Source organism: Lactuca serriola, chromosome 8 (assembly GCF_051521515.1).
Source record: "Lactuca serriola cultivar US96UC23 chromosome 8, Lser_US96UC23_V15, whole genome shotgun sequence".
Classification (NCBI taxonomy): domain Eukaryota; kingdom Viridiplantae; phylum Streptophyta; class Magnoliopsida; order Asterales; family Asteraceae; genus Lactuca; species Lactuca serriola.
Window position 1 is genome coordinate 116045050 of NC_136415.1, and position 25808 is coordinate 116070857.

A 25808-nucleotide genomic window follows, 5' to 3' on the forward strand; every position below is an offset into this window, starting at 1 on the left:
GCTCAGGTATCTACCTGGAAACCTGCTGACGGCACCACCTCCATACCTCCGACCCGAAACCAACACGGAAGATCCAACGACTTGAGCACATGTCACAACAACTAGTGCCATCTGTGGGACCAAGAACGAATAAATGTCGTCTCTTGGTATCAACCTCAATTTCACATCTGATCCGTTCAGATCTGTTGTTCTACGCCTTAGATTTTCTCAGATCTGTTCGTTTTACCCATTATTTGTTCAGATCCGTTTGGTTCTCGCCAATATCTATTTAGATTTGCTACCCAAACGTTCATACATCTAGATCTGCATCGTTTCTTCCCTCAGATCTCTATATCTACTTCATTTCTTGCTCATTTTGAACATTTTCCGAGATTGCAAAGATCTTCTCAGATCCATTTTCGTTTAAGCTTTGGTAGTTTGTTCAGTAAGATGGGAAGAAAATAAGTTTGTATAAGCTTTTACCCATTATTTGTTCATATTTTGGTGTTTTATCCAAATAATTTGAGAAGAACAAAAGTTTTCATAAGTTTTCACACCATTTTCAGTTCATATGACCAACAAAATTCATTTTTAGCTCATCAAAACGTTTTTTAAGCATAAGAAAAACTTATCAGGTCGGTTTTCATTCATGTTTGGGTTATCTATTCAAAAATATGGGAAGAAAAAAGAAAGTTTTATGAGTTTTTAAACTTTAATCAATTCATACTACAAGAAAAACACTTTTAGTTGATAATTTTCTATGCACAAAATCATTCTTTGAAGTTGTTATTTGTACACACAGCTTAAATGCTTGTACAATACATTAAACCCTAATAATAGTTTATCCTTTCAAGAAAACATTTTCAGATAATCAGTTTTCGTTCATATTTTGGTGACTTGTTCAGAAAGGGCAAATATCATATTAGCCAATCGAACTTTTCGCGTTCTTTTAAAAGGTCACTAAACTATTTTTTTTGTACATTAAAGGAATATCCTTTCATTTGACCGTTTTAAAATACCCTTATGTAACCTTTTACCGGGTTGAAAGGTAATGTACATGTCACGAGGGAAAATGTCGGTGACACGTCATTTAATGAAATTGCCACGTGTGGTACACTTATATTAATTTGTTATAAAATTAAATTGTTTGCTTTATACAATCCTCTCCCCCTCATTGAAGAAACCTCTCCTTATTGAGAAAACCCTCGTCCCACCATAGTAACTGAAGATCAATTGCTATATTCCTCTCAATCAAAGTTCATTTCCAAGGTGTGTTCATGAACAAACCTTTTTGCTATTCTGATGGTGTTCATCATGTGTCAGACAACATCGATATTGCCGGTATGTCATATAATGAGTTTGTGGGTTTTCTTGAACGATTCACACAAGAGAAGTGTGAGAAACTTTATTATTATCAACCCAATTTACAAATTGCAGAAGGTTTAACCTTGATTTCAAATGAACTTCTATATCAAGAATTTATAGACATTACTTATCAATGTGGAGTACAAGTTCCTATTTACATGGACCATTTTGGTACTACTGTGCACGTAAGTAAGGCAAATGAAAATGAAAATGAGGATAATTGTCATGTGAAGTCAAACATGTCAATCGAAGGGGAAGAAGGTATTGACCTAATTGACTTCATGAGTCCACAAGAAAGCAACATGGAAGGAGTAACCTATGAAGGAGTAAGTCAGGAAAATGGAAACGAGGAGGTCATAGAAGGTGATCCAAAAGATGATGAAGATGATAATGTCCCGGATGTGAAAGGAAAACCTATGTTTAATGAAGACATACCTTGGAAGAAGCAGTTGCCAATTCTAGGTATGAGGTTCACCAACCCTCAACAATTAAAATTTATGATTTGTAATTATGTTGTAGCAAATGGGTATCAATTGTACTTTGAAAAAACGACAGTACAATGTTATTGGTTAAGTGTAGTACTGGTCAACGCACATTTAGGTTGTGGGCATCATGGATGAGTGAGGAGCAGTCATTCCAAATCAAGTCCCTTATCATTAACCACAATTGTGCAAGAAATTTTAAGTTAGGGTCAATTGTTAATTACAGATGGATTGGTAGTCATTTCACCAGGGAAGTTCCTGAGAATCAGAAATTTAATGTTAGGATGTTAAAGGAGGAAGTAAAGACTAAATTTGGCATAGATGTTAGTATAGGACAATGTAGGAGAGCTAAGCAACATGCAATATCTCTTGTTGAAGGTACCATATTGGAAAATTATGCAAAGTTGTGGTCCTATGGTGAAGAGATAAAAAGGTCTAATCTAGGGTCAACAGTCAAGTTGTTTGTGAACTCTATGCCAGATGGGAAAACTTACTTTAGCAGTATATATATATATATATATATATATATATATATATATATATATATATATATATATATATGTTTTCATGCACTAAAGGAGGGTTGGAAAAGTGGTTGTAGAAGGATAATAAACTTAGATGGGTGTTTTCTAAAAGGAATGTGTATTGGTCAGTTATTATGTGTTGTTGGTAAGGATGGTAACAATCATATATACCCAATAGCTTGGGCTGTAGTTTGTGTTGAAAATAAAGGCAACTAGAAATGGTTCTTAGAAAACTTGCAAGAAGATCTGCATCTTGAAGGTGGGTTTGGTAATACATTGATGTCATATCAACATAAGGTATGTTTCTAATTTATAATGTCATACCTAATTTCTTTCAAATGTGATATACTTCTGAATATTATGATGATGTAAATGCAGGGGATAACTGAAGCAGTTAAAGATTTATTTCCAGATATAGAACATAGGCAATGTGTCAGACATGTTCTTTCCAATTTCAAGAAGAAATTCCTTGGGGCTCAATATGAGAAGTTATTTTGTAAGGCTTGTAAGGCCTCAACTGAACCTTTTTTGAATTCTGCAATGAAAGAGATTCAAATGATTAGCCCTGCTACTTATGTGCATGTTATGGGAAGGAATCCAAACTCATGGTCAAGAGCATTTTTTCAAATAGGAAGGGGGTGTGATGCAGTTGAGAATGGGTTGTCTGAAAGCTTTAACAATGTTATATTGGATGCTAGGAAGAAGCCAATTATTACAATGTTGGAGGATATTATACTATATGTGATGCAGAAGAGGTGTAGTTTAAGGCAGAAAGGAAGTGGATGGGGACAGTTTATTGTATGTCCAAACATAAGGCTTGCCATAAATAATTGAATATCCAACAAAGGTACTTTAATATTCACCATAAATGAATTGAATATCCAACCAATGTACTTTATTAGCCCTGCTAACTGTGATTATTTGTAGGTACTAGCAAGTGCTTCCTAGTGGCCTGAATACATTTGAAACAAGAAACTTAGGAGAGTCTTATGGAGTTGATTTGGAAAAGAAAACATGTACTTGTAGGATTTGGCAAGTGAATGGGTATGGGTGTGTACACTTAGTGGAAGCCATTAGTTATGTAAATAGAGATGTAGAGGCATTTGTTGATCCTTTATATCGTGCTTGCATATATATGAACACCTACAAGTACTCAATAGGAAGCATGAATAGGAGTGCAATGTGGCCCTCAACAGACTACATACCACCTTTGCGACCTTTGGAAAGGAAGATTCCAGGGAGACCCATTACTAAGAGAAAGAGGGACAGTACTGAGGTTAGTGGATCACACAGAGTATCTAAGGCAGGGAAAGAGATGGTATGTGGTGTTTGTAAGAAATCATTCCACAATAAGTCAACATGTGATGCAGTGTCAAAGGCCCAAAAAAGTCAGATCAAAAAAGGAAGGCAGAAGGTGAAGGTGAAACTAGAGCATTAAAGAAAGGGAAGGGTCAAGGGCAAAGGGCAAAGGGGGAAAAAGGAAAGGGTGAAGGTGATACTGGAAGTGGAATTGGTTTCAAAACGGGAGAAGGTGAATGTGGGTCAACAAGTGGTGTGACTAAGAAGAATGGTAAAGAAGTAGGTACATTGAAATTAATGAAAAAGTCAGAGAGGATACTAAAGAAAAAGTTGGCAAAAAAGGTTGCAGACAAAAACGGTGAAGGTGATACATTAAGCAAACCAATGGACTTGGATTAAAGGTGTTTTGTTTTTGGAGTATGTTAGTTACAATGTAAGGTCTTTATTAAATGTTTCTTGTTGTTATGGTCTTGTTTAGTTTGTTAACATGTCTTTAAAACACCAAGTTATGACATTAATGAATGCATGTATGTATGATGTTTGTTATTCGTTTGAAACATGAATGTTAGTTTCTTTAGTTTAAAACATAACATGAATGTTTGTTTATAATTGTACTTCCAAGGTAATTCGACATAACAAAGTACTTTCATATAACAAAGTACTTTCATATAACAATGTACTTCCACATAACAATGTGGTAGCACATAAAAAAATGGGAAAATGTCATAAACAATTAACATAAGATCAAGTCGATTAATAACGATAGAAAAGCAAAACTTGAACAAAAGGATAACATCAAATTATGGTACATTTCATTACAAAGCATAACATCATATGCAAAGCAAAACAATGTTTATAATAGGAACTACATTTCATTTCATTCATCCATTACAACTGAGGTTATTGTCTTACCAAAAACCCCCAAAAATTTGGTTCTAAAAACCCATACATCGTCAATGGGCACCACTAGTCAAAATAACCAACAACACATAACCTAATACATACATATAATACTAGCAGATGACGAAATTAGACAAAAAGAAATAACCTTCAACAACCCTGATAACCCAAAAGAGACTAATCGACATCGTGCTAGCTACGAACTAAACTACACCCACAAAAATCCCCATCCACTGCAGTCGACACAAACACGAACCCCCGATCAACGACATCGCTGCAACTCTAACAACACCCATCATGCTCACCATCCTTTTCAAGTATCATATCTCCTCCCTAAAATCGCCAAGCAATTGTCGCACCTCATCTCTCAATTCCTCCATCTGCACTTGGATTTCCATGGCGTGAAGTTCGGAATCAATTGGTAAGTCTAGTTCTGAAGCTCTAAAACCACCATAAGAGAAGCTTTGTTCTGAGGCCATCTCCTTGACTTATAGGTGGGAAAAAACGAAGTCGGTGGTATTATGTGAAGGTTACGGATTAGGGTAACAAAGTGGTGGGGAAGACGGATTTATAAAGGAGACCATTAACGATGACTTGGAAATTCTTGTGGACAAAGATTACAACAGTAATATTCCATGGTGGTGCCACATGTCATGAAAATATGGGATAAACCTTTTACAATAGGTAAAAGGATGTAATTAAATGGTCAAATGAAAGTATATTCCTTTAATGTGCAAAAAAAAATAGTTTAGTGACCTTTTAAAAAAACGCAAAAAGTTTGATGGGCTAATATGACATTTGCCCATTCAGAAAGTCAAAGGGAAAAGAATTTTTTTACCTTTTTTATCAGTTCATTTTCGTGATTTATTTAGAAAAATGGAGAAGAAATAAAGTTTTATGAGTTCTTAAACTCTTATAAGTTCATATGAAATGAAAATCCCTTTTAATTTGTCATTTTCGATGTAAAACTTCACTATTTGAATTGTTGCTTGTACATACAACTGCAATGCTTGTATATATCATGAAACTTAGCAAAACCCCATGAATCATGTTCATCTTCACCACTTTTTCCAAAATACATCTTATTTCTCAAAAAGAAATGAATCTCGAAAATTACAACTCTTAAGTTGAATAAACTTTTTTAAAAAAACACAAGGAAAGTACATGTGTCTCTCCCATTTCAATGGACAAAGGCAAAAAAAGAGAAACCAGCTAGTCTCATTCTTCGAAGATATTGCCTGTAACAAAGCTTTGATGTTTGTACATCTCAAAAGCCCCAAAATGATTTGTTCATTCACCAAGAAACATCAGATATTTTTGAAAGAATGAATTCAAAATTTTACCCCGCATATTTACATTTTAATACATGGTAAAAAAGGGTAGAAGAAATTGTACATGTTGCCTAGCATAAACCTCAAAAATATAAGTTTACTGCTAATTATTGTGCAAACTTCAAAAATTACCATTTACACTCAAATGTGTACAAGTGATTCACAAAAATACAAGAAATGGTCCTATTGTTTCTCTCCAGCCGACAAACAAGGCAGTACACAGTGTATACCATAAACCAAAAGATAAGCATTTATGGCAGAAAGGAAAAAAATCACATGTGACATCCCCAATTTTACGGCCAGAAAATACCGATTTGTTTATGCTTTGTTTTATAAATCAGAGTAATCGTTTAAAGAAAACAGTTGCGGAATTTGTTACCAAAACAAAATATGATAAGAATTTATCAAAGCATTTCTTTAAAGAAATGTATTTTCATTATATAACAAAATCCCGGGATGTCATGTTCAATACAGACCAAAAGCATAAACATAACAACATAGACCTTACACAGTTAATTATAACTATGGGCCTATAATCCATATCTCTTGTTACGTCAACAAACTTATGCTCTTGTGCCACAACCTATAATACAAAGAAAACTGAGTGGGTCAGGCTTGGAAGCCTGGTGAGCATATAGGGTTTTCATCCCACAATGTTATATCATATATTTATAAATATAGAACATTCAAACTTGTAAAATTTCACCATATAAAGGCAACTCTTATCCCACCCCATCGATCCTCACAACGACACGATCTAAACTCTCGTATCTAAAATTTTCCTCTTTACCTGATCCCTACTCACGGATCTAAAACTAACCTTTTCACCTGATCCTTACTCACGGATCTAAAACTACGTGATCCATACTCACAGATCTAAAACTAACCTTCTGATCTGATCCATACTCCCGGATCAATAATTGTACCCAATCCATAATCCCGAAATAGGGACAATTAACTATACCTTAATCCTGATCTGATCCATACTCCCGGATCAATAACTGTGCCCAATCCATACTCCCGGACTAGGGACAATTAACTTAATCTTAATCCATACTCCCGAACTAATAACAAGTTTTATCTCTTTACCTGATCCATACTCCCGGATCTAAAAGTAACATCTTGGTCTAATCCATACCCACGGATCTAAACTAACCTCTTGATCTGATCCATACACAGGGATCTCATCTACACATGTCCTACCCAACATATTTGTAGTTACAAAATACATACACAGTTTAACTCATTAAAACCTATATAGTTCATCCATTCCACCAGCATCTCAAATAAAACACAATATATAAAAACATAGCACGTATTTCATAGCAAATACTTCATACTTATGTGTTAGAAGAAAGTAACCATACACTCACTTGATCATAAGATGATCGGACAACACTACGGCTTGTAGAAGTAGTATTCTTCGGTAGATCTGGAAGATCTTCACAAAAACCGGGCTCCTTGCAGGCAGAGCTTCGGCTCGGGAATTTTACTCCTCGGGATCTTCGAGGCTTCGGGATTTGCTTCAGGGCTCGGGATTAATACCGGGGCTTCGGGATATTTCTTGCACGAAAAACGAGGCAAAAACGCGAGAGAAGGAAACAAAATGAGCAAAGAAACTTGGCGGCCTCGACTTCCTTTTATAGGGGTTGGAACCTTCGATTACGCTGGGCGTAATCTTAGGTACGCTGGGCATAACCTGGATAAGGCCGTTGACTCCCCCACCGCTTCGGATAGTATCGGAATTTATAATTAAATTTAATATTTTAATTATTTAATAAACTTCAAAAATTCAAATCTTCCTCATACGAACTCCGTTTTCGACGTTCTTTATATCCATGTGTAGGTGAGACTACGCTCTACAATTTTCGTTTAGACTCTGTCGGCTAATTTTGAATTTATTTTTATTATTTATTTTTAGTAGGTCGGGACAAGAAAACTCCATTATAAATTCATAACTTCTTCATCCGACGTCCGTTTTCGTCTGTCTTTTTACTGTTGCACTACTATCAACACGATTTTTGATTCTCGTTTAGATTGTTTCGGCTAAAAACCGCTTGAGGCTGCCGAGTTCTTTGCTCCATTTCTCTTCTTTCTATTGCGTTTTGCCTTGTTTTTCGTGCAAGAAATATCCCGAAGCCCCGATATTAATCCCGAGCCCCGAAGCAAGTACCGAAGCCCCGAAGATCCCGAGAAGTACGATTCCCGAGCCAAAACTTTACCCCCAAGAATCCAATTTTTGTGAAGATCTTCCAGATCTACCGAAAAATACTACTTCTACAAGCCGTAGTGCTGTCCAATCATCTTCTGATCAAGTGAGTGTGTGGTTACTTTCTTCTAACACATAAATATGAAGTATTTGCTTTGAAATACGTGTTATGTGTATATATTGTTGTTTATTTGAAATGAGTGTGGAATGGATGTTTTATATGGTTTTTAAATGAGTTAAACCGTATATGTATTTTATATCTACTAATATGTTGGGTAGAACATGGGTAGATAAGATAGTTGGTATGTGATAAAATGATGAGGTAAATGACGAGGTATGTAAGATGCTTAAAGAATAATATTGGTAGATGCACCAAATAGAGAATGTCATAATACTAGTAGATGCGCTTGAGAATAATATTGGTAGATGCACCAAATAGAGAATGTCATAATACTAGCAGATGCGCTTATAGGATAATCCTAGCAGATGCGCTTATAGGATAATGTCAGCAGATGCGCCTAAAAGAGAATGTCATAAACCTGGCACTCGCGCCTCATAGTGTATGACGTAATCCTGGCAGAGACGCTTAAAGGATGATGTTGGTAGATGTGCCTTATGTAGCAATAGATTTTATGTCAATTCCTTAGGTCAATCCTTAGGAATGAATGAATGGCGGGTAGTTGAATTCTTAGAGTAAAATCCTAAGAAATAAAGAAGATAGTGGTGATGGGTAATTAGGTTGATTGTTTAATGGTTGAATATAATAATTATATTATCGTGGATCGAAAACCCTATATGCTCACCAGGCTCCCAAGCCTGACCCACTCAGTTTTCTTTGCATTACAAGTAATGGCACAAGAGTATAAGTTGGTGGACTTAACGAGAGATTTTGGATTATAAATCAGTAGTTATAAATGACTGTTGTAAGGTCTATTTTTGCTGTTTATGCTTTTGGTCTGTATCGAAACATGACATCCCGAGATTTTGTTATTTAATGGAAATACATTTCTCTAAAGAAATGCTTTGATAAATTATTATCATATTTTGTTTTGGGAACAAATTTCACAACTGTTTTCTTTAAAAGATTACTCTGATTTTAAAAACAAGCATAAACAAATTGGTCTTTTCTGGCCGTGAAATTGGGGATGTCAAAAACCGTCCAGGACCAAAGCAAGAAAGTTTAAGACAACAAACAACCCACTAACTCTGCAAGAAAAAAATCAACCTCGCCCAAAGCGTTCACGCGCCACGACCATGCTAAACAAGATACGCTTTCAGAATAAGTGCTACAGCCCAACCCACTCAGTTTTTGAAGAAAAAAAAAGGAATGGGGGAGCAGTACACTACTACTTCTACTCCACGAAGCGTTTTGAAGCAATCATGACCGAAAATTTGAACCAAATTATAATTTGATCGTGTCTTCTCTTTGGATAACTGCTCTAATGTGCGACGGTCAGAGCCATACCATCAAGCCTGAGAATCCGCTCTTAATTACTAAGTACACGTTTTCAAGACAAAGTTGTGAGAAACTCACAGATTAAGCAAAGCACAAGTGCTGTCGGCCTAGACATCCAAAGTTAAGTCTGAGAAATCTCTAAGGAACCTCACACATCACAGTCACATAACAAAGCTCGGTCTGAAAAGCATTTACAGGGGACTCGCGAAATGTGCATTGTTGACCAGTCACCCAAAGTTTCCCCATGGGCATAGAAATATAACCAGCTACCCGGCGCTAGCCGCAGACCTCGTCCCCCATCACCGAAGCATGCACATTTTCCTCAGCGGTGTTTTTATGGACAATTTTCAGGCGTGACTAGGAGGCAGGAATCATGGATTGAGTACGTCATAGTTGCTTTACGAACTTCGAAGCTTGATACAACAACTACGCCAAATAACAATTTCAGAAACTGTATGGTGAGTTCGTGCTTCATAACTACCTTGGCCTAACATATTATCGACACCATTATCATATAGCATCTCGACTCTACATAGCATTAGTAGCATCCTTGCTTTGCATAACGTCATTAGCAACCTTGTATTGCATCACATTATCAACAACAACTACATTGCATTGCATCGATCAAATCAAACTCAGGAGGAGAAAGGAGTATCAATCCAGCTAGTGCTGCATAAGCCCATTACGCAACACCATGTCTATTGTGGTAAAGGTTTGATCGTTCCTTTTATCTCTTTAATGCATTATTGCTTTGACTATATCCAGTCCAATGTCATTGGCCGCTCACTAATCACATCGGACTGGGGGGGGGACATTTTAACGTATGGTCCATTTACATGGTCCAGACGTCAAGACTTGGTGTGCCAGCCGTGCTTGCCACTCTCCTGGCGCTCACCTGCCAGCCCTTGTCTAGCGCCCGCGTCTGGCGGCCTCCGAACGCTTGCATGGTAACCTTAGGAGGCTTGGTACAACTTTATTGATAGATGGCCCCAAGTTGGGCTGGCCAAAGTTCTGACCTAATTCTCCCTTGAACTAATTGTCCCCTATAAATAGAATAAGTCCTCCTCCTTGAGAGGGGGAGGGGGCATCTTAAAAAACCTAGATCTAAACTGTGGGGACTTCCCCTTAGTCTCTTAGCCTCTAACCAACTGCCATGGCAAAACATACCCTCCACAACACCAAGGTGGTTCTCTCCGGATAGGAAGAACCGTCTCTTCTTTACTACCGGTCTAACTTGATCGTCGGAGCTTGCTCCCAGGAAACAGTCCTTGGGGTAAGTGTAACGACTTTGTTGTGATGTATGCTTAGGTATCTACCCAAAAACCTGTTGACGGCACCACCTCCAGACCTCCGACCCAGAACCAACAAGGAAGACCCGACGGCCTGAGCACATGTCAAAACATTGGCCCAATGAATCATGTATCCTGGTTAGAGGATGTTGCTATGTTATATTAAAATGTTAGAATTGAGTCCTGGTATATATGATATTGCTATGCGGTAGTGATCCGTAGATCTACTTGTTTTCCTATTAACTGGTTATATGATATATGTTATGTATATGCCGATATGTTTTAGTTTTGGGTTGAGGCTTTACTGCTATGTTATATTAAAATGTTAGAATTGAGTCCTGCTATATATATGATATTGCTATGCGGTAGTGATCTGTAGATCTACTTGTTTTCCTGTTAATTGGTTATAGTTATATGTTATGTATATGCCAATATGTTTTGGTTTTGGGTTGAGGCTTTACTGCTATGTGCGTGAGCAATAGACCGAGGGTATTCCATTTCGACAACCGAGTGGACCCGAGGGTATTCCAGTCCAATGACTTAGCAGACCCATCGTATATTGGCATTCCAGTCCGATGAATGAGCGGACCTGTCGTATATTGGCATTCCAATCCGATGACTGATTGAGTCGGGGGTTTTCCAGTCCAATGATTGATTGGACCCAACATGCAATGTTGTATATGTTATATTGTGTGGTGGTACTTTGGAGAACTCACTAAGCTTTGACTTACAATTTCAGTTTATTGTTTCAGGTACTTCAGATGACCGTGGCAAGGCAGATGTGTGATCGTACACATCCTTCGATGATATGTTTTCGGAAATTTTATGTTACCCTAATCTTGAGAATATTTGTATCTGACACTTGAATTGATTCAGTTTTTGTTTGAAAACAATGAATTATTTTAAGTTAAAAACGAAAAAATTTATCGTGTATTTTTGGGACGTTACATAAGGTGTGCGCCGTTTTTGAGGTTGTGTATATTTTGATTCAACATGATGTATATATGGTTCTAAACCTTATTGAATACAGTGCATAACTGAGAGTACAATCGATTAAGGGTGGCAATCCAACCCAAACCCGCCAATCCAACCTAAACCCAACCCAATAAATAACAGGTTGAGTTGGGATTTTGAACTCATTTAATTAAATGGGTTAACCCAATAAGTTTAGTTAGGGTTGAAATTCCTAACCCATTTACAACCCGCCAACCCGTTTAATATTTTTAATTTATATTTATTTGGTATTATTATTTAGTTCATTATTATATTTTGATTATTTTTTATTTATCAAAAACCATGGGTCAGTAACCGTTACTGGAATTCGAGTTGGTAAAGTGATAGTTGATTTGTCTAGAATTTAGAAATTAAATATTTATAATTTTTTTCATGGTTCTAAACCCTTATTTGTGTTAGTGTTACGAGCCTATAAATTTATTTTTGTATAATTTTCAAACTTAAACAATTATTATAACTTTTAAATTGTATGTATTTTTATTTGATGGAATATTTGATTTATAAGGGTTTTTTTTGTGAAAATTTCAACACGTCAACCTGGGTTTAACATTTTTAGTAAATAGGTTGGGTTGGAAAAACAATAAACATGTCAACCCGATTTCAACCAATTTACTAAAAATGTCGGGTTGGGTTGGAAATTTCCAACCCATTTACTTAAACATGTTGGGTTGGGTAGAGATTTTCAACCCGTTTAATTAAATAGGTCAAATTGTTTATGACCCAATCAAACCCATTGTCACCCGTACAATCGATCCCAAATTGTCCCTCCCCCCACAGATACTTACGACATAAAAAATGCACACTTAATTTTGTAAAAAACATTAGCAATGATAATTATAATTTTGTGACACGATACCCGTTGAATTCATCAAGGTTGGATACCAAATCCAAAGTCTCATCTTTCATAGATTGACGAGACAACCGCCCATTGAAACTCTTCTCTAACAGATATAGAATACATACTCGGACCACATTCTCATTCGATAACTCATTAAACGCTCCATCAAACACATCAATGATATTTTTTTAATTTGACGGAGTCATTCTTATTAACCATACGAAATATATGGGATTGGAAGGCCTGGACGGAATCAGAGGCACCAAAATATTCACCAAACTGGAAGTCGGTGACAATACATAATTCTCTCTTCCCGAAATTCAGCTCGTACCTATCGATCTCAAAAGCTATTTCCTCTACTTCGCTTCGAATGTCTGTCACAACTTCTATGCAAAACATGTAATGTAGAAGTAAGGATCATCTTCTACCCCACATGGATATCGAACTACCTACAAAACAAGTATTTTAGAACATAGTCTCGTGTGACGGTCTGTCCATGAGTTTCGCAAGAATATCTACATCAATAGCTGGTTTGCAAGATAGTGTAACTAATGCATCAAAAATCTTGTCATGCTGTAAATAAAACCAAACAAATTAATTTTAAGGTAATTCAGAAGTTTAAACGATAATTGTTTTGCACATTCCGAACATGTTCTTGGTGTTTCAAAATGGTTCTTCACATTCTGGACATTTGGACATGTTCGGAATTGCTTTTGTGTGTTCCTAAATACCAAATTTCAATGTATAATAGCCTAAGATATTATCTAAACTAAAGTTTGCCCCAACACATCAACAATAGTCTACAATAGTCTAGAACAATAGTCCAAATGTCCAGAATGTGTTCTTCGTGTTCCGAGACTGTTCTTCGTGTTTCGGATAAAATTAAACAACGAAAAAGAGTCAAGAACTTACACGTAAAACTTTCAAATCATCGGAATCGTGTGCCATGGCTTCTTTGATTATTTAGTCCGAAATGTGTAGATATTCCGGAATAAAGTTTTTGTAGTTTGTGCTCCAGAACACGTTGGATTGAGCTGTAATGGGAATTCTGAAATGTGTTGAATGGGCCAGGCCAGATTCACAGTTTGAAATGGTTGTCAGGACGACCCAATTTCGGATAAGATGATTGGTTATTTTTTATAAAAACCAATACAAAAGTGGTTAGTCTATTTATTTTCTCTCTCTCTCTCTCTCTATATTTTTTTAAAGTACAATGATTTTCATAAGATTTGTTCTTATTAATTTTTTTTTAGAACGACAATCTACACTACTCCTAATATCATCTATGTCTTCAATGAGACTTAAACCCTCAACTTCTAAGAGGGAGGGCAACACCCGGTATCACTGGCTAGAAGCCTTTTGGTTGGTCTTGTTAATTAACACTTCATATTTGTTTTAACTATATAATAAATAGGATTAACTATATAGTAGGATTTTAATGCCGACGTATAAAATAGTAAAATTATTATACAATTTTTTTGATTCGGATGCTCTCCTTCGTAGACCAAGGAGAAGCCGGACGGTTTGGCGCCCCGTTTTTGACCAAATATATACCTTGATTTAAACCGGTTTGGGTCGTCGTCCCGGCCTGTAATCCTTGTTTGTTTACATGTTTTACAAAAATTGGTTTTAAATGTCTTGGTCCACAAAAAGCATGAAAAGTTCTCTAATCTCACGAGTATGGTCATTTTCTTAGCCTCACAGACAGGTTGCTGATCCGTTCTTATTGGTCTGTGACATTTTTTATGGTGTTACTTACCATCATTTTACGAACGGATCTTTTCACTTTGCAATGCGTTCACACTATAGAACCCCGACGTTGAACTGTAAAATGACATATATACCCTTTTGTGACATTGGGAAAAGCACATGACATAACCCATGCCATGATCCCCTGTTTAAATAAGAATATACATAGTATATTTATATAACTTTAAGTGAAATTCTAGATCATGATCATGATAGTTAATATACAAACAATAAGCTTGTTATCTTACCTCGTTAGAAATTTATTAACGATTAACGATTAATGATTATTTATGTTAAATGATTATTAATAGATGAAATGATGAATTTCACATGTCGATTGTAAAAAAGGCATGATATATCTTTATTTCTTTCAAAAAAATTTAATAATATCTACCTTTTAATCTTTTCTATCCCTACTCAAACTATAATTATTTTGTCCAAGTTGTAACTCTTTTAAATAATACTAACTTGATATATCTAACAATAATTGTAAATAAAATGAACTAACTCGTATATAATAATTTTTTGTTTTATATGGTTAATATAATACAACGTCTTAAAGTACAAATTATTAATACGAACTATTTAGTAAATAAATATCATTATTTTTATACTTTAATAGTTTTTATTACTTTTATTTATCAATAACATTGGCATGGATCGTGATTCGTGAATTCGTGATATTAGTCAACATTTGTTACGACTCGTTTAAAATAGTATCGTTCACACAACGATTATTCAGGTAAATTGTATTTTGAAGCTATGGTCTGTGATAATATTAGCCTCCATTAAAGTTCCAAAATGATTTGATATACCAAAAACATTATTTTGTCTATCTTACGAATAAAAATCATATGACAATAGTTTTTAAATCACATGACCGTCCGCAAGAATAAATATATGATTATTTTATGTAAATTCTTTTTTTAATAATATTGACATGCATGCGGCCGCACGGTGTTTTAGTGCACTGCACGACGCCCTACGATCACGATTCACGAACACACAAGGATATTTTAGTCATTTCGTATAAGCCTCATAGTAAATGAAAAGTACGTTACTTTCCACACCAAAATATGATTTCATTTCCACAATTTCCACCAAACCCCATCTAAATAAATCCGTCCGTCGATTACTGCTTGACCACAGATTACACAGATCCAACGGCCACGAAAAAAGATGCTCGAAACTTCTATTTTCCTTCAAGCATCCCCTATAAAATGGCAGTGCTTGTGGCTCCCTCGTGCCCACTCATATAACACTCGTCCGGTCATCCTAGGGTTTCTCGTCGCTCATACTTGATTATCTTATCGTCCGATTTTCAAAAGGTTAGTAATTTTGCTCACGGATCTAAGTTTTTAGTTAAACAGAAAGCTTGTTAGGTTTGTTAGTCCTGTTTGAATCGTGATTATGATCTTCGATCGTCTGTTTATGAGATTTTTACTGTTCATTAAACTCTACATTGTGTTATTGATTTTGGATTTGGTACGCAGCATTTATACATCTGATTTTGTTTGCGTTTCTAGTGTAAGTAATTAGTTGTGTGATCGGCGAATGTGTACTGCTTGAGCTAGTGTTTTACATGCTCTGACTTAGGATTTTCACAGATTCAGTTCCACTTTGCTGTGAGTGAGTGCAAGTTTGTTTGGTTTAGCTTGATCGTTGTCGAATTGTGAAATCTGCGTCGGCGATCGAAGTGATTTTTTGTTCATGATAATTGAATAAGTGGAAGTGTTGTTTTTAGACCCGATCATCGTTAGTTTTATATGATGATGAGCATTTAGGTGTATAGTTTTCGTTTATCGGATGATCCGATGCGAAGATTGATGTTGAGTCGTGTTTGTTTGCTTTTGAGTGTGTGTTGCGGAATACACCTAATTCATCCAATCTGATACTCATACTTTTTTTATTGAACGCTAGCTCAGGTTTCGATTCCATGGGGAAGTGCTATCCAACTGTTAGCGATGAGTACCAGAAGGCTGTTGAAAAGGCCAGGAGGAAGCTCAGAGGATTTATTGCTGACAAGAAATGTGCTCCTTTGATGCTCCGTCTTGCGTAAGATCTGCTTTCCTATTTGTATATTAATCAGAATCATTTTTATGCATCTGTTGTGCTGATTTTCTTGTAGACACTAGTTTTCCGATGATTCTAATTAGAAAACATTTGTCATTTTGTTATTCGTTTAGAACTCGCTTGCATGTCTGCGATGATCATCTAGAAAACCTTCTAAGAGTATTTAGTTCATATTTACCAGTTGCGATGGTTTTTCATCCTAAACGTAGCTCAGTTCTGTAACTAGTACTGCGATCTGTACATGGACACTGATGTTTTGTGTTACAGATGGCACTCTGCTGGTACCTATGATGTGAAGACAAAAACCGGAGGTCCTTTTGGTACCATGAAGAACAAAGTCGAGCTAGGCCATGCTGCCAACAACGGTCTTGACATCGCTGTCAGACTACTCGAGCCTATCAAGGAACAGTTCCCCATCATCTCATATGGTGATTTCTATCAGGTAAGCATTCCTTCTGTTCGTATAGTCATTTCCCTTTTGTCTCAAGTAATTTTTCTTTGCCTGAAATAGTCATAATCTCGTGATTTAGTTGGCTGGTGTTGTTGCTGTTGAAGTTACCGGAGGCCCTGATGTTCCCTTCCATCCAGGAAGAGAGGTTAGCTCTTTTTCACCCACATATGCTAACTAATGAACATCTATTTGTTTACTTTAGTCAAGTGGTTAACTGTATTCATATATATGTTTTCAGGACAAAGAAGAGCCCCCAGTTGAAGGTCGTCTTCCTGATGCAACCAAGGGTAACGACCATTTGAGGCAAGTATTTGTTGAAACCATGGGTCTTGAAGACATTGACATTGTGACTCTTTCTGGTGGTCATACTCTTGGAGCTGCACACAAGGAAAGATCTGGATTTGAAGGACCATGGACCCCAAATCCTCTTATCTTTGACAACAGCTACTTCACGTGAGAGAGATTTTAGTCGTTTTTAGTGTTTTTGCTGTTGGTTTTATTTATTATAATTACTGAATATAATGTTTCATATAACAGAGAACTTCTTGCTGGTGAGAAAGAAGGGCTTTTGAAGCTGCCTACTGACAAGGCTCTTCTTGATGACCCTGTATTCCGACCTCTTGTTGAGAAATATGCTGCTGTGAGTACATTTCCTCTTAAATCACTTCCATCTTTATCTACTGCTGTTGTGTAAAATTGGATATGCTTATTTGACTGTTTTGTTATATTTTATGAAACAGGATGAGGATGCATTCTTTGCTGATTATGCAGTGTCCCACATGAAACTCTCTGAGTTGGGGTAAAGTTTTGAATTTTAATCTTTTTTTTTTACGACTTATTTGTGTTGGGAAATTGAAATTTACAATTTATATTATATGGATTTCAGATTTGCCGATGCTTAATCTGGTGTCAAAGGAGAGGGGTGACCTGATGGGTGCTGCATCATCTTTATTTTGAATTTTTAAGTTTTTATTTTATGGTCTTGTTATGAGGGGGGAAATGAACTTGAAGGTTAAAACTTAAAAAAACACATTTGTGAAGGAAGTGGTATTTTGGTGCAGCTTTATTGGAAAGATGTCATCCTGTTTTTTTTTTGCTTGAAAACACTTTGGTCTGGTGATGAATGCTTAAAAGGTCGAGTTTGAAAGTTAATAATATTACAACTCAACGTATAAAAATAATAAGCAACTTTGTGCCTAAAATGTGCACTCGATATTTTTTGAATCATTATTTCAATACCAAAAAATTTAAAAGACTTGACTTATTGTTGTCTGAATCATAATTTCAATGCCAATAATTTTAAATGACTTTGAATTTTTGGTGATCATTAAAAAAATGATGAAAACATATACGACTATAATCCGACCCGTTTTGATTTATTTCTACGGGATGAGACAAAAAAACGTCCAACTACCGGCGGCTTGTTTTTACTTTTTTGACATATAATAATTCCATATCACCTATCATAGTCTATGTTCCATCACATCCATCATGGACACCTTTACACTTAAATAATTCGCCACTAGCTCCGACCTTTTTTTCTATAATGTATGGGCGATATTATTATAAAATAAATCTGTCTTGATTTTTAATCATGAATAACGACTTTTTAAATTTGTATAATTGGCAAAAAATAATAATATCTGCATAAATTTCATCACAACGTAACAAACTTTGATAACCATTCGGTTTGTAGTGAATACTTGAATCGGCAGTGAAGAATTATATGAATGGTGTATTTTCATCATATCTTCTTCCAAAAAAGAATATAAAATCAGTGGACCGCTTCTAGTCTACCTAAACAAACACTGATGTTTTGGAACAGTTGTAAATCGATACGAGTGGTCCCATGACCCATCAACTACCATTCCCAAATCATTTATAAAGTCAGTCAAATATGTTCAGTAAGCTACATATTTTCACGATTCGTAAATCGGTTAATCTATTTAACACATAAAGTTATGTTAATAATCCATTCCTAACTTCCTTTCATACAAAAAAAGTACATCATCGTTAGAAAAACAAAATATGACACAAATAGAAAATTTCAAACCAACACACTTAATAAATCACCAATAGCTCTAAATAACTTTAGAGTAAAGCTACATGGGTCATCTTTTTCCATTTATTTGGATTTTGATTGTGTCATTCTTGTATATCATCTTTTGGATATTTAATGAAACAACGGTGGTTGTTAAATTACCAATTGTCATATTGTATTGTTACTTTTGTCAATTATGTTGGATATTTAATAAGTTGTGATGGTGGTTGTCAATTTCGCAAAACACCGTTGGTTATACGATTGTAACATTCATTCAAAGACATATCAAATGTACCATTCATTCATACTAGTATTTGTCAATAACACAAAAACGCATTCATAACCAAATAAACTATTCATCCATACCATTTTTACTTAAAAACCATTCAACATTGTTCAAAATAACCATCAACATACTGAAACTAGTAGCACATATTACTTAACTATTACCACAAACATTAAACCATTGCATTTTTTTCCCTTCTACCCACACCACTACTCCTAGCCTAGGATCCAACTACTGATTGCCCTTTACAGATCCTTTAGTTATGCTCAATATTTCCACACTTTGAGCATGTAAATGATTTGGACCTTATAGACACACTATCACCATCATCCTCTGTAGCAACTATTTTTCGTTTTCTTTTTTAGGCTACCAATAGGCACATGATGCTTTGGTGGCAATAACATGGTTGGGTAAGGTCTTTTTTCCCACATGCTCATCCCTATTAGTTGATCTAATTTAAAGGCATGCATCTCCTTACATGTCTTTAACCGTGGTGAACTCATGTTTTAGGCATCCAAACATTCCTATTTTTCAGCATCACGTCCCATATAGATGTAATAGTATGCTTGAAAGGCATGCCGATGACATCTTATTTGCTACATGCACATGTTTGTTGTCCCATGTCAACCACACATTGGTCCATAGCTTGGCATGTTACCCATTACTTTCCATCGCCACAAAACACAACCTTATACTCTACCGCTTCAGTTTTGATCTTTTCTAAAGGTGGATGTAGGAGCTAATGAGCCACAAGTTTTTTCAATTCTCTTTTAGACAATGACAAGTTTTTTCATTAAATACTCCCGAATAACTCCAAGCAAGTGATAATTGTTTTATCAAGGCCCTTTACAAGCGTGAAATTCAATGAGTCTCATATGTTGTTTAATGATGCCTCACATTGTACTCTTTCTAAATACTTACGATTTATCATATGCATATGAACTTAAAAATTAAGTATTTTTTTTAATGTTATCTATGACTAACATGTGAAGTGAGGCATGGACCAATGCTTGGGTGGAATGGCTTTATGCTACCCATATCTATCCTTGTTCAATTGTTTTAGTTCACCTATGGAATTGTTGAATTGAAGGATAATGGTTAATGTTGCACATGTCCATATATAATCCTTAAACTCCTTGTCCCACAACTAAGGGGTTTCACAACATAAGAGGTCCTATAATAGGTTCAAAAATAGGTTCACTAGGGGGTTCCATACTTGGTTCAAAAACATAACTACTAGGAGTTCTACAATAAGTTTCGTTAAAGAAACAAGACTGTGGTCACCAATTCGTTCAATCAATGAAACAAGACTTTGATATATACTAGCTTAATTTACATAAACATGGGGAGTTTAGGAACACTATCCCTTGTGGTTGTATCAGTCCATTTTAGAAACAGTCTTCTAGAACAAGAAGCGGGTTCAATTATTTCTTATATCTTAATTTTTGATGGGTTAGGGTACATGTAATGTGTATGCATTGTGGTATGTTAAACCTTTGTATAAACTTCTATTAGCTTATGTTTGGCAATGTATGACCTCAATTGGTTTACATCTTGATCACATCCCACAACAAGAAACCCAAAATCTATATCCACAAATAGTTGTTTAACGTGAGAATACATAAGCTTGCCTTCTTCAACACACCCTAATTCCTCCATCATTTCATCAATGTCGTGGATTAATAATAAGTTAATGTCGACCAAGTTTGTATATTTTTGCTTACCCTTGATGTATTTTCTCATAGGAAATTATGTAAACTCCCCTCTACAGTACAACTTGTATTGTAGATTAAAAATTGTTTGAGTACCATCTTCAAAATAAAAAGAGATATTGTTTCAGTAATCGTTTTCAATGTTGAAGAACATAGAAAAAAACATCTCTTACCATAAGAACGTTCGACATCGATATGCCCTATTTATGCTTGTATATGTCAACACACCATCATTAGCGTTTGAGGGAAAAACTAGGGTTTTTGTGAGTTATGCATTACTTTGATCGAGAATGGAGTATGCAACATTTGGTTATACCCGATATGGCGCCATACATACTCTTTCATATTAAAAGTGTTATTAGAGTCTTCTTTCCACCAAATCTTTATATTTTTGGTTTTTCTTATTTTTCCAATTTTCTTATTGTGTTCGACATCTTTTATCGATAGTGTTATTCGAATCTTCTTTCCAAAAAATCAAAAACCCAACCTTAACATATTTATTCTAATCGATTTTGTTCTCGCTTTCACATCACATAGTTGCCTTCATTTTAATAGTTTTCATTGCTATAAACCTTCCTACATAAAGTGATTTTCATCCTAGACATGCATCAGGTTATATGTATTTTCTTCCAAAGTTTATATAAGAAGTATAAGCTTCTATATTTAGATCGTGAGATTATGTTTCTATTATAATAAGATGAGAGTATTACTATCTCAAGTTGATTATGTTGATATATTAGAATCATTTAGAAGAAACATTCATATTGACTTTTCTAGAGTAGATGGATGTTTGGAATTGTCCATAGTCCATAAAATTGCATTGTGAATTACACTATTTTAGAGTCTCAGGCTATTGCACTTTCAGTTATCGCATGTATTATGGATTTTTCTTTGGATTATCCATAAATTTTGGTAGGTACTACATACTTTTATAGGGTTTTTGGTTTTGGAAGTTTTGGGATCACGGGATCCTCTCACTCGTTAGATGAAGATATTTTTGAAGACTGTTCGACTTGTTTAAGCATTTGAATGCATAAGGTCTTTTTGGCGTATTTAACACCATATAGTATTTGTGTTGCTCTACAATTTTTTGGTCGGAAGATGTTTAAGCTTCATGACATGCAGTTTGATGTTTTTACTTCTTTAACGCAACATCTCTAATGTGGCATGATCTTATTTGGAGCAAGATATCAGGTTAGTTCGTTAGTGTATTTGGGAGCATGTTATACATTATGGTATAAAGACCATTCTAGCACGAGCGGTTTGACATTGTTAAAAATTTTTGATGCATTTGTAATACTTGAAAAATATTTTTGAGTAACTTGAGTTTGAATGTTCATATTCGGTGTCGTTTTGTTGATTTGATCTACCACCATGTTTTTCATATATGTCATTTGAGAGAGATCTCAATGTGGAGTTTCGTTAGACGGTGTGATACGAATTCCTTCTTGTAGGGAGAGTTGTTGGCTTGGTTACAAAGTTTAATGTTATTTAGGAATTCTTCCTTTTACTTAATAGTTATTTGACATCCCTTAGGATATGTGTGCAATAAAAGCTAACTAGTCATTAGCTTCATTTCTCTTTTCTCTCTCTCTCTCACACACACACACACATACACGTACTATTCCCTATTAATTTGTATAAAACATAAGCCATTATCTTTCATTGCATACTTTCAAGAATTAAATAAAAGTACAACCTGGTGGGGTTCGAAGGGGCATCTTCCCTGACGAGTTCTACAGACAACACCCCTAGTGTGGTTTAACAGGCAAAGCCCGAAAAATAATCCATATACAGAAAAGATGTTCCCAACTAGATTTTCTAGCCTAAAAACCCAAATTCGTGTCCATTCCTTGGGGTGTCATTTTCACTCTTAAAAAACGTCATCTTCTATATCTATATAATATATTAGAATGTTGTAGAAGATGACAACGAAAACCGATTCTTCTCTTTGCACTTTTGTCTATTGAAAACACATTCAACTGAAAGATAATTTTTGTATTTCAAATTTTGGAATAGGAATGCATTCCAATTTGATTTTTTCTTGGATTATCCCAAATCAGATTTCGTGATACCCCAAGCGATTGGACCAAAATCAAGATTTTGGAAACTGTTTCTCATACATGACCTTTGGATTATCTAAGTAGATTATACTGATATTCGAAACCCCAAATCTAACATTTGATGTTTTTGTTAAACTACATTTTGATGAATGACTACATATCATAAAGTTTATAGCAACCATAGTATACGATTTTTTTATAGATAATTAGGTGTTACAACAAGTGTCGCCTCAGTCAAAATGCTATCGACATACGACTAATATTTGGGTTGTATCAATCAATTTTGTTTTCCATGTTTTTGAGCGACATCATTCAAGTTTGGTTTACATTAACTGGTAGTATATTTTTAAGAAATTTATCAACATATGAAGATTAGATTACATCAAAATAGTTTACATGACCATTCATCATTCATGTGTGTTCTTTTGGGGAACGATATGAACAGCTCACCATGATGTATCTTTATGTTGAAAATGTTATCGTATACTTTTATAAGAACCAAAAGAATAAATAATCGAAGCTCTACAAACATATATTTAAGGGAAAAAAAGGGAAGAATACAAGTTGTACATGTGACTCACAACTTGTAACATCCCAAAAATACAGGCCGAAAATTTAATTTTTAAATACGTCATTATAAAACCAACAGTGTAATAAAACATCCGTAATATCATGTCATGTCAAAACCAAAGTAGAAATAATCAAACGTGTAATCATAAATTAATATCGGAGTGTAATCCCAAAGTGTCACACCCCCAAACCAAGGATGGCGGAAACGTCCGGGGGTGGAGGACTTCATGTACAGTATCACACCAACGTATATAATAGTGCTCAAAGGAAATACAACCATCATAATTATAATTGAAAAATTTGCACCAAAGTATATGTTTACATGTTTCAAAATCAATTACATTATAATGACAAAAGTAAATTGTTGACGGTTTAACGTCCCATCCTCAAGGCGCTAAAGTTTTTCCTGTTTCACTGATTTCCTGAGAATACAAGTAGTTTTGAAAAAGTGTCAACAATTAAGGTGGTGAGTTCATAAGAGTTTTGTTTGAAGTAGAAACCGTTTTCCTTGTAAAATCGGTAGAGTTTGATTTCCAGAAAATCCAATATTTTCTTAATGAAGTATGAATAGAATATTCCTATATGATGTGTTAATGAACCCTAGAATGACCCGTAGACTTCTCCTATAATCGTCCAGTGTATATAAGTTATATAAGATTTAAGTTGATAAAACGTTGAATATAGTGGGTCTGCCCTAGGTCCACAACCAAACGAGGAACAGGAGATGAGGCGGGCCCCACCAATTCTAAGCCAATCAAGACTAAATTCTTATATGACTCAAGCATATACGCTCAGCGGTTATGGTTGAAGTCTAACAATTCTAGATGAAATATAGTTTTAATATCATAATAACTATTCTATGTGAACCCGGTACTTTGGAATGTACTCCATTTAAATGAAGACCTGGTACTTTTCCTCAAAATGTGAAATGTAAGTTTCTATGTTATGAATTAGTGCATCCTAGAATTCCCTATAGATTCCTTCTATAATTTCCTTGTGTATATAAGTTATATAAAATTAAAGTTAGATAAAACGTCGAATGTAATGGGTCTGCCCTAGGTCCACAACCCAACGAGGAACAGGAGATGAGGCGGAACCACCAATTGTAAGCCAATCACGACTAGGTTCTATTTAACTCTAGCATATACACTTAGAAATTATAGTAGAAAACTAACAATGCGAAATTGAATGTGGACTTAAATCCAAAAAAAAACGGAACCAATCCTAGTGTAGTGTACGAAATAGTAATAGTGGCTGCGAACATAAACTATACATATCATAGTTCATCGGATAGTGATAGTGACTAGTGAATATGAATTATGCATATTATAGTTTACCAAAAGTGGTGGCGATGGTGAATATAACCTATACATATCATAGTTCATCAAATAGTGATAGTGGTAGTGAACATGAACTATGCATATTATAGCTTATCAAAAGTGGTGGTGATGGTGAATTCCTTTCTTGTAATTAAGTTCGTAGTGTAGATGAAACATAAACTATACCTATTATAGTTTATCACTTTGTTTGTAATATATATATGCCATACTATACCGATTTATAACTAGCGTGTTCGTTTGTGGGGGTATAATGGGTTTAACTATACTTATTATAGTTTATCATAATTATTCATAGTGGTAATAACCATTTTGTATGTGTAATACCTTTAATAATGTGTTTGTTATGTAAATGAACCCTAAACTATACCTATTATAGTTTATTAAATATTTGTTTGGGTAGTGAGCATAAGCTATACTTTTCATAGTTTACCAATGTTTGTATTTTAATGGATATAGCCTTGTAATGCCATTTCTATATTTACTGTACTTATGGAGGTAAGAATCCATTTGTTTTCTGATGTATGTCTATATAATAAGACAAGATGACATATATGGTAATAACATATCATCACATGAAGGTACACACCTTGCTCAACAAGTTACAAGGTGTAAATGTAATTGAAAACATTTTTCTAGTATTTCCATTTCTATTCTGTTTTTAGAAAATTCATAGAAAAATAATTAAAGGTGCAAATCAGAATCCGTAAATTCTGAGAGTTTGTAAAATGAGTCTAGTTTGTTCATAATTTTTATTATAAATTTTAATGACCTCTTACTTGTGTGAAAAAGTCCATAATCACAGACTGGTCCGGGTTGATGTTTGAAATGATAGGCGGT

The 25808-nt window shown here is 35.0% G+C and overlaps 1 protein-coding gene across 2 annotated transcripts; it reads left to right on the forward strand.

Annotated features, from left to right (window-relative positions):
- The first annotated feature begins 15630 nt into the window (after positions 1 to 15630).
- LOC145068430 (L-ascorbate peroxidase, cytosolic) lies at positions 15631 to 18032 on the forward strand. 2 transcript variants are annotated; one of them, XM_079015391.1, is made up of 8 exons: positions 15631 to 15763; positions 16361 to 16490; positions 16776 to 16950; positions 17039 to 17104; positions 17198 to 17412; positions 17497 to 17599; positions 17700 to 17758; positions 17846 to 18032. In XM_079015391.1, exons 2-8 carry the CDS (start codon positions 16372 to 16374, stop codon positions 17859 to 17861), a joined length of 753 nt encoding a protein of 250 aa, XP_078871517.1. In that variant the 5' UTR covers positions 15631 to 15763; positions 16361 to 16371; the 3' UTR covers positions 17862 to 18032. The 2 variants fall into 2 exon arrangements, with proteins under 2 accessions (XP_078871517.1, XP_078871518.1); XM_079015392.1 differs by having other exon boundaries at positions 15649 to 15763; positions 16356 to 16490.
- Positions 18033 to 25808: the final 7776 nt, after the last annotated feature.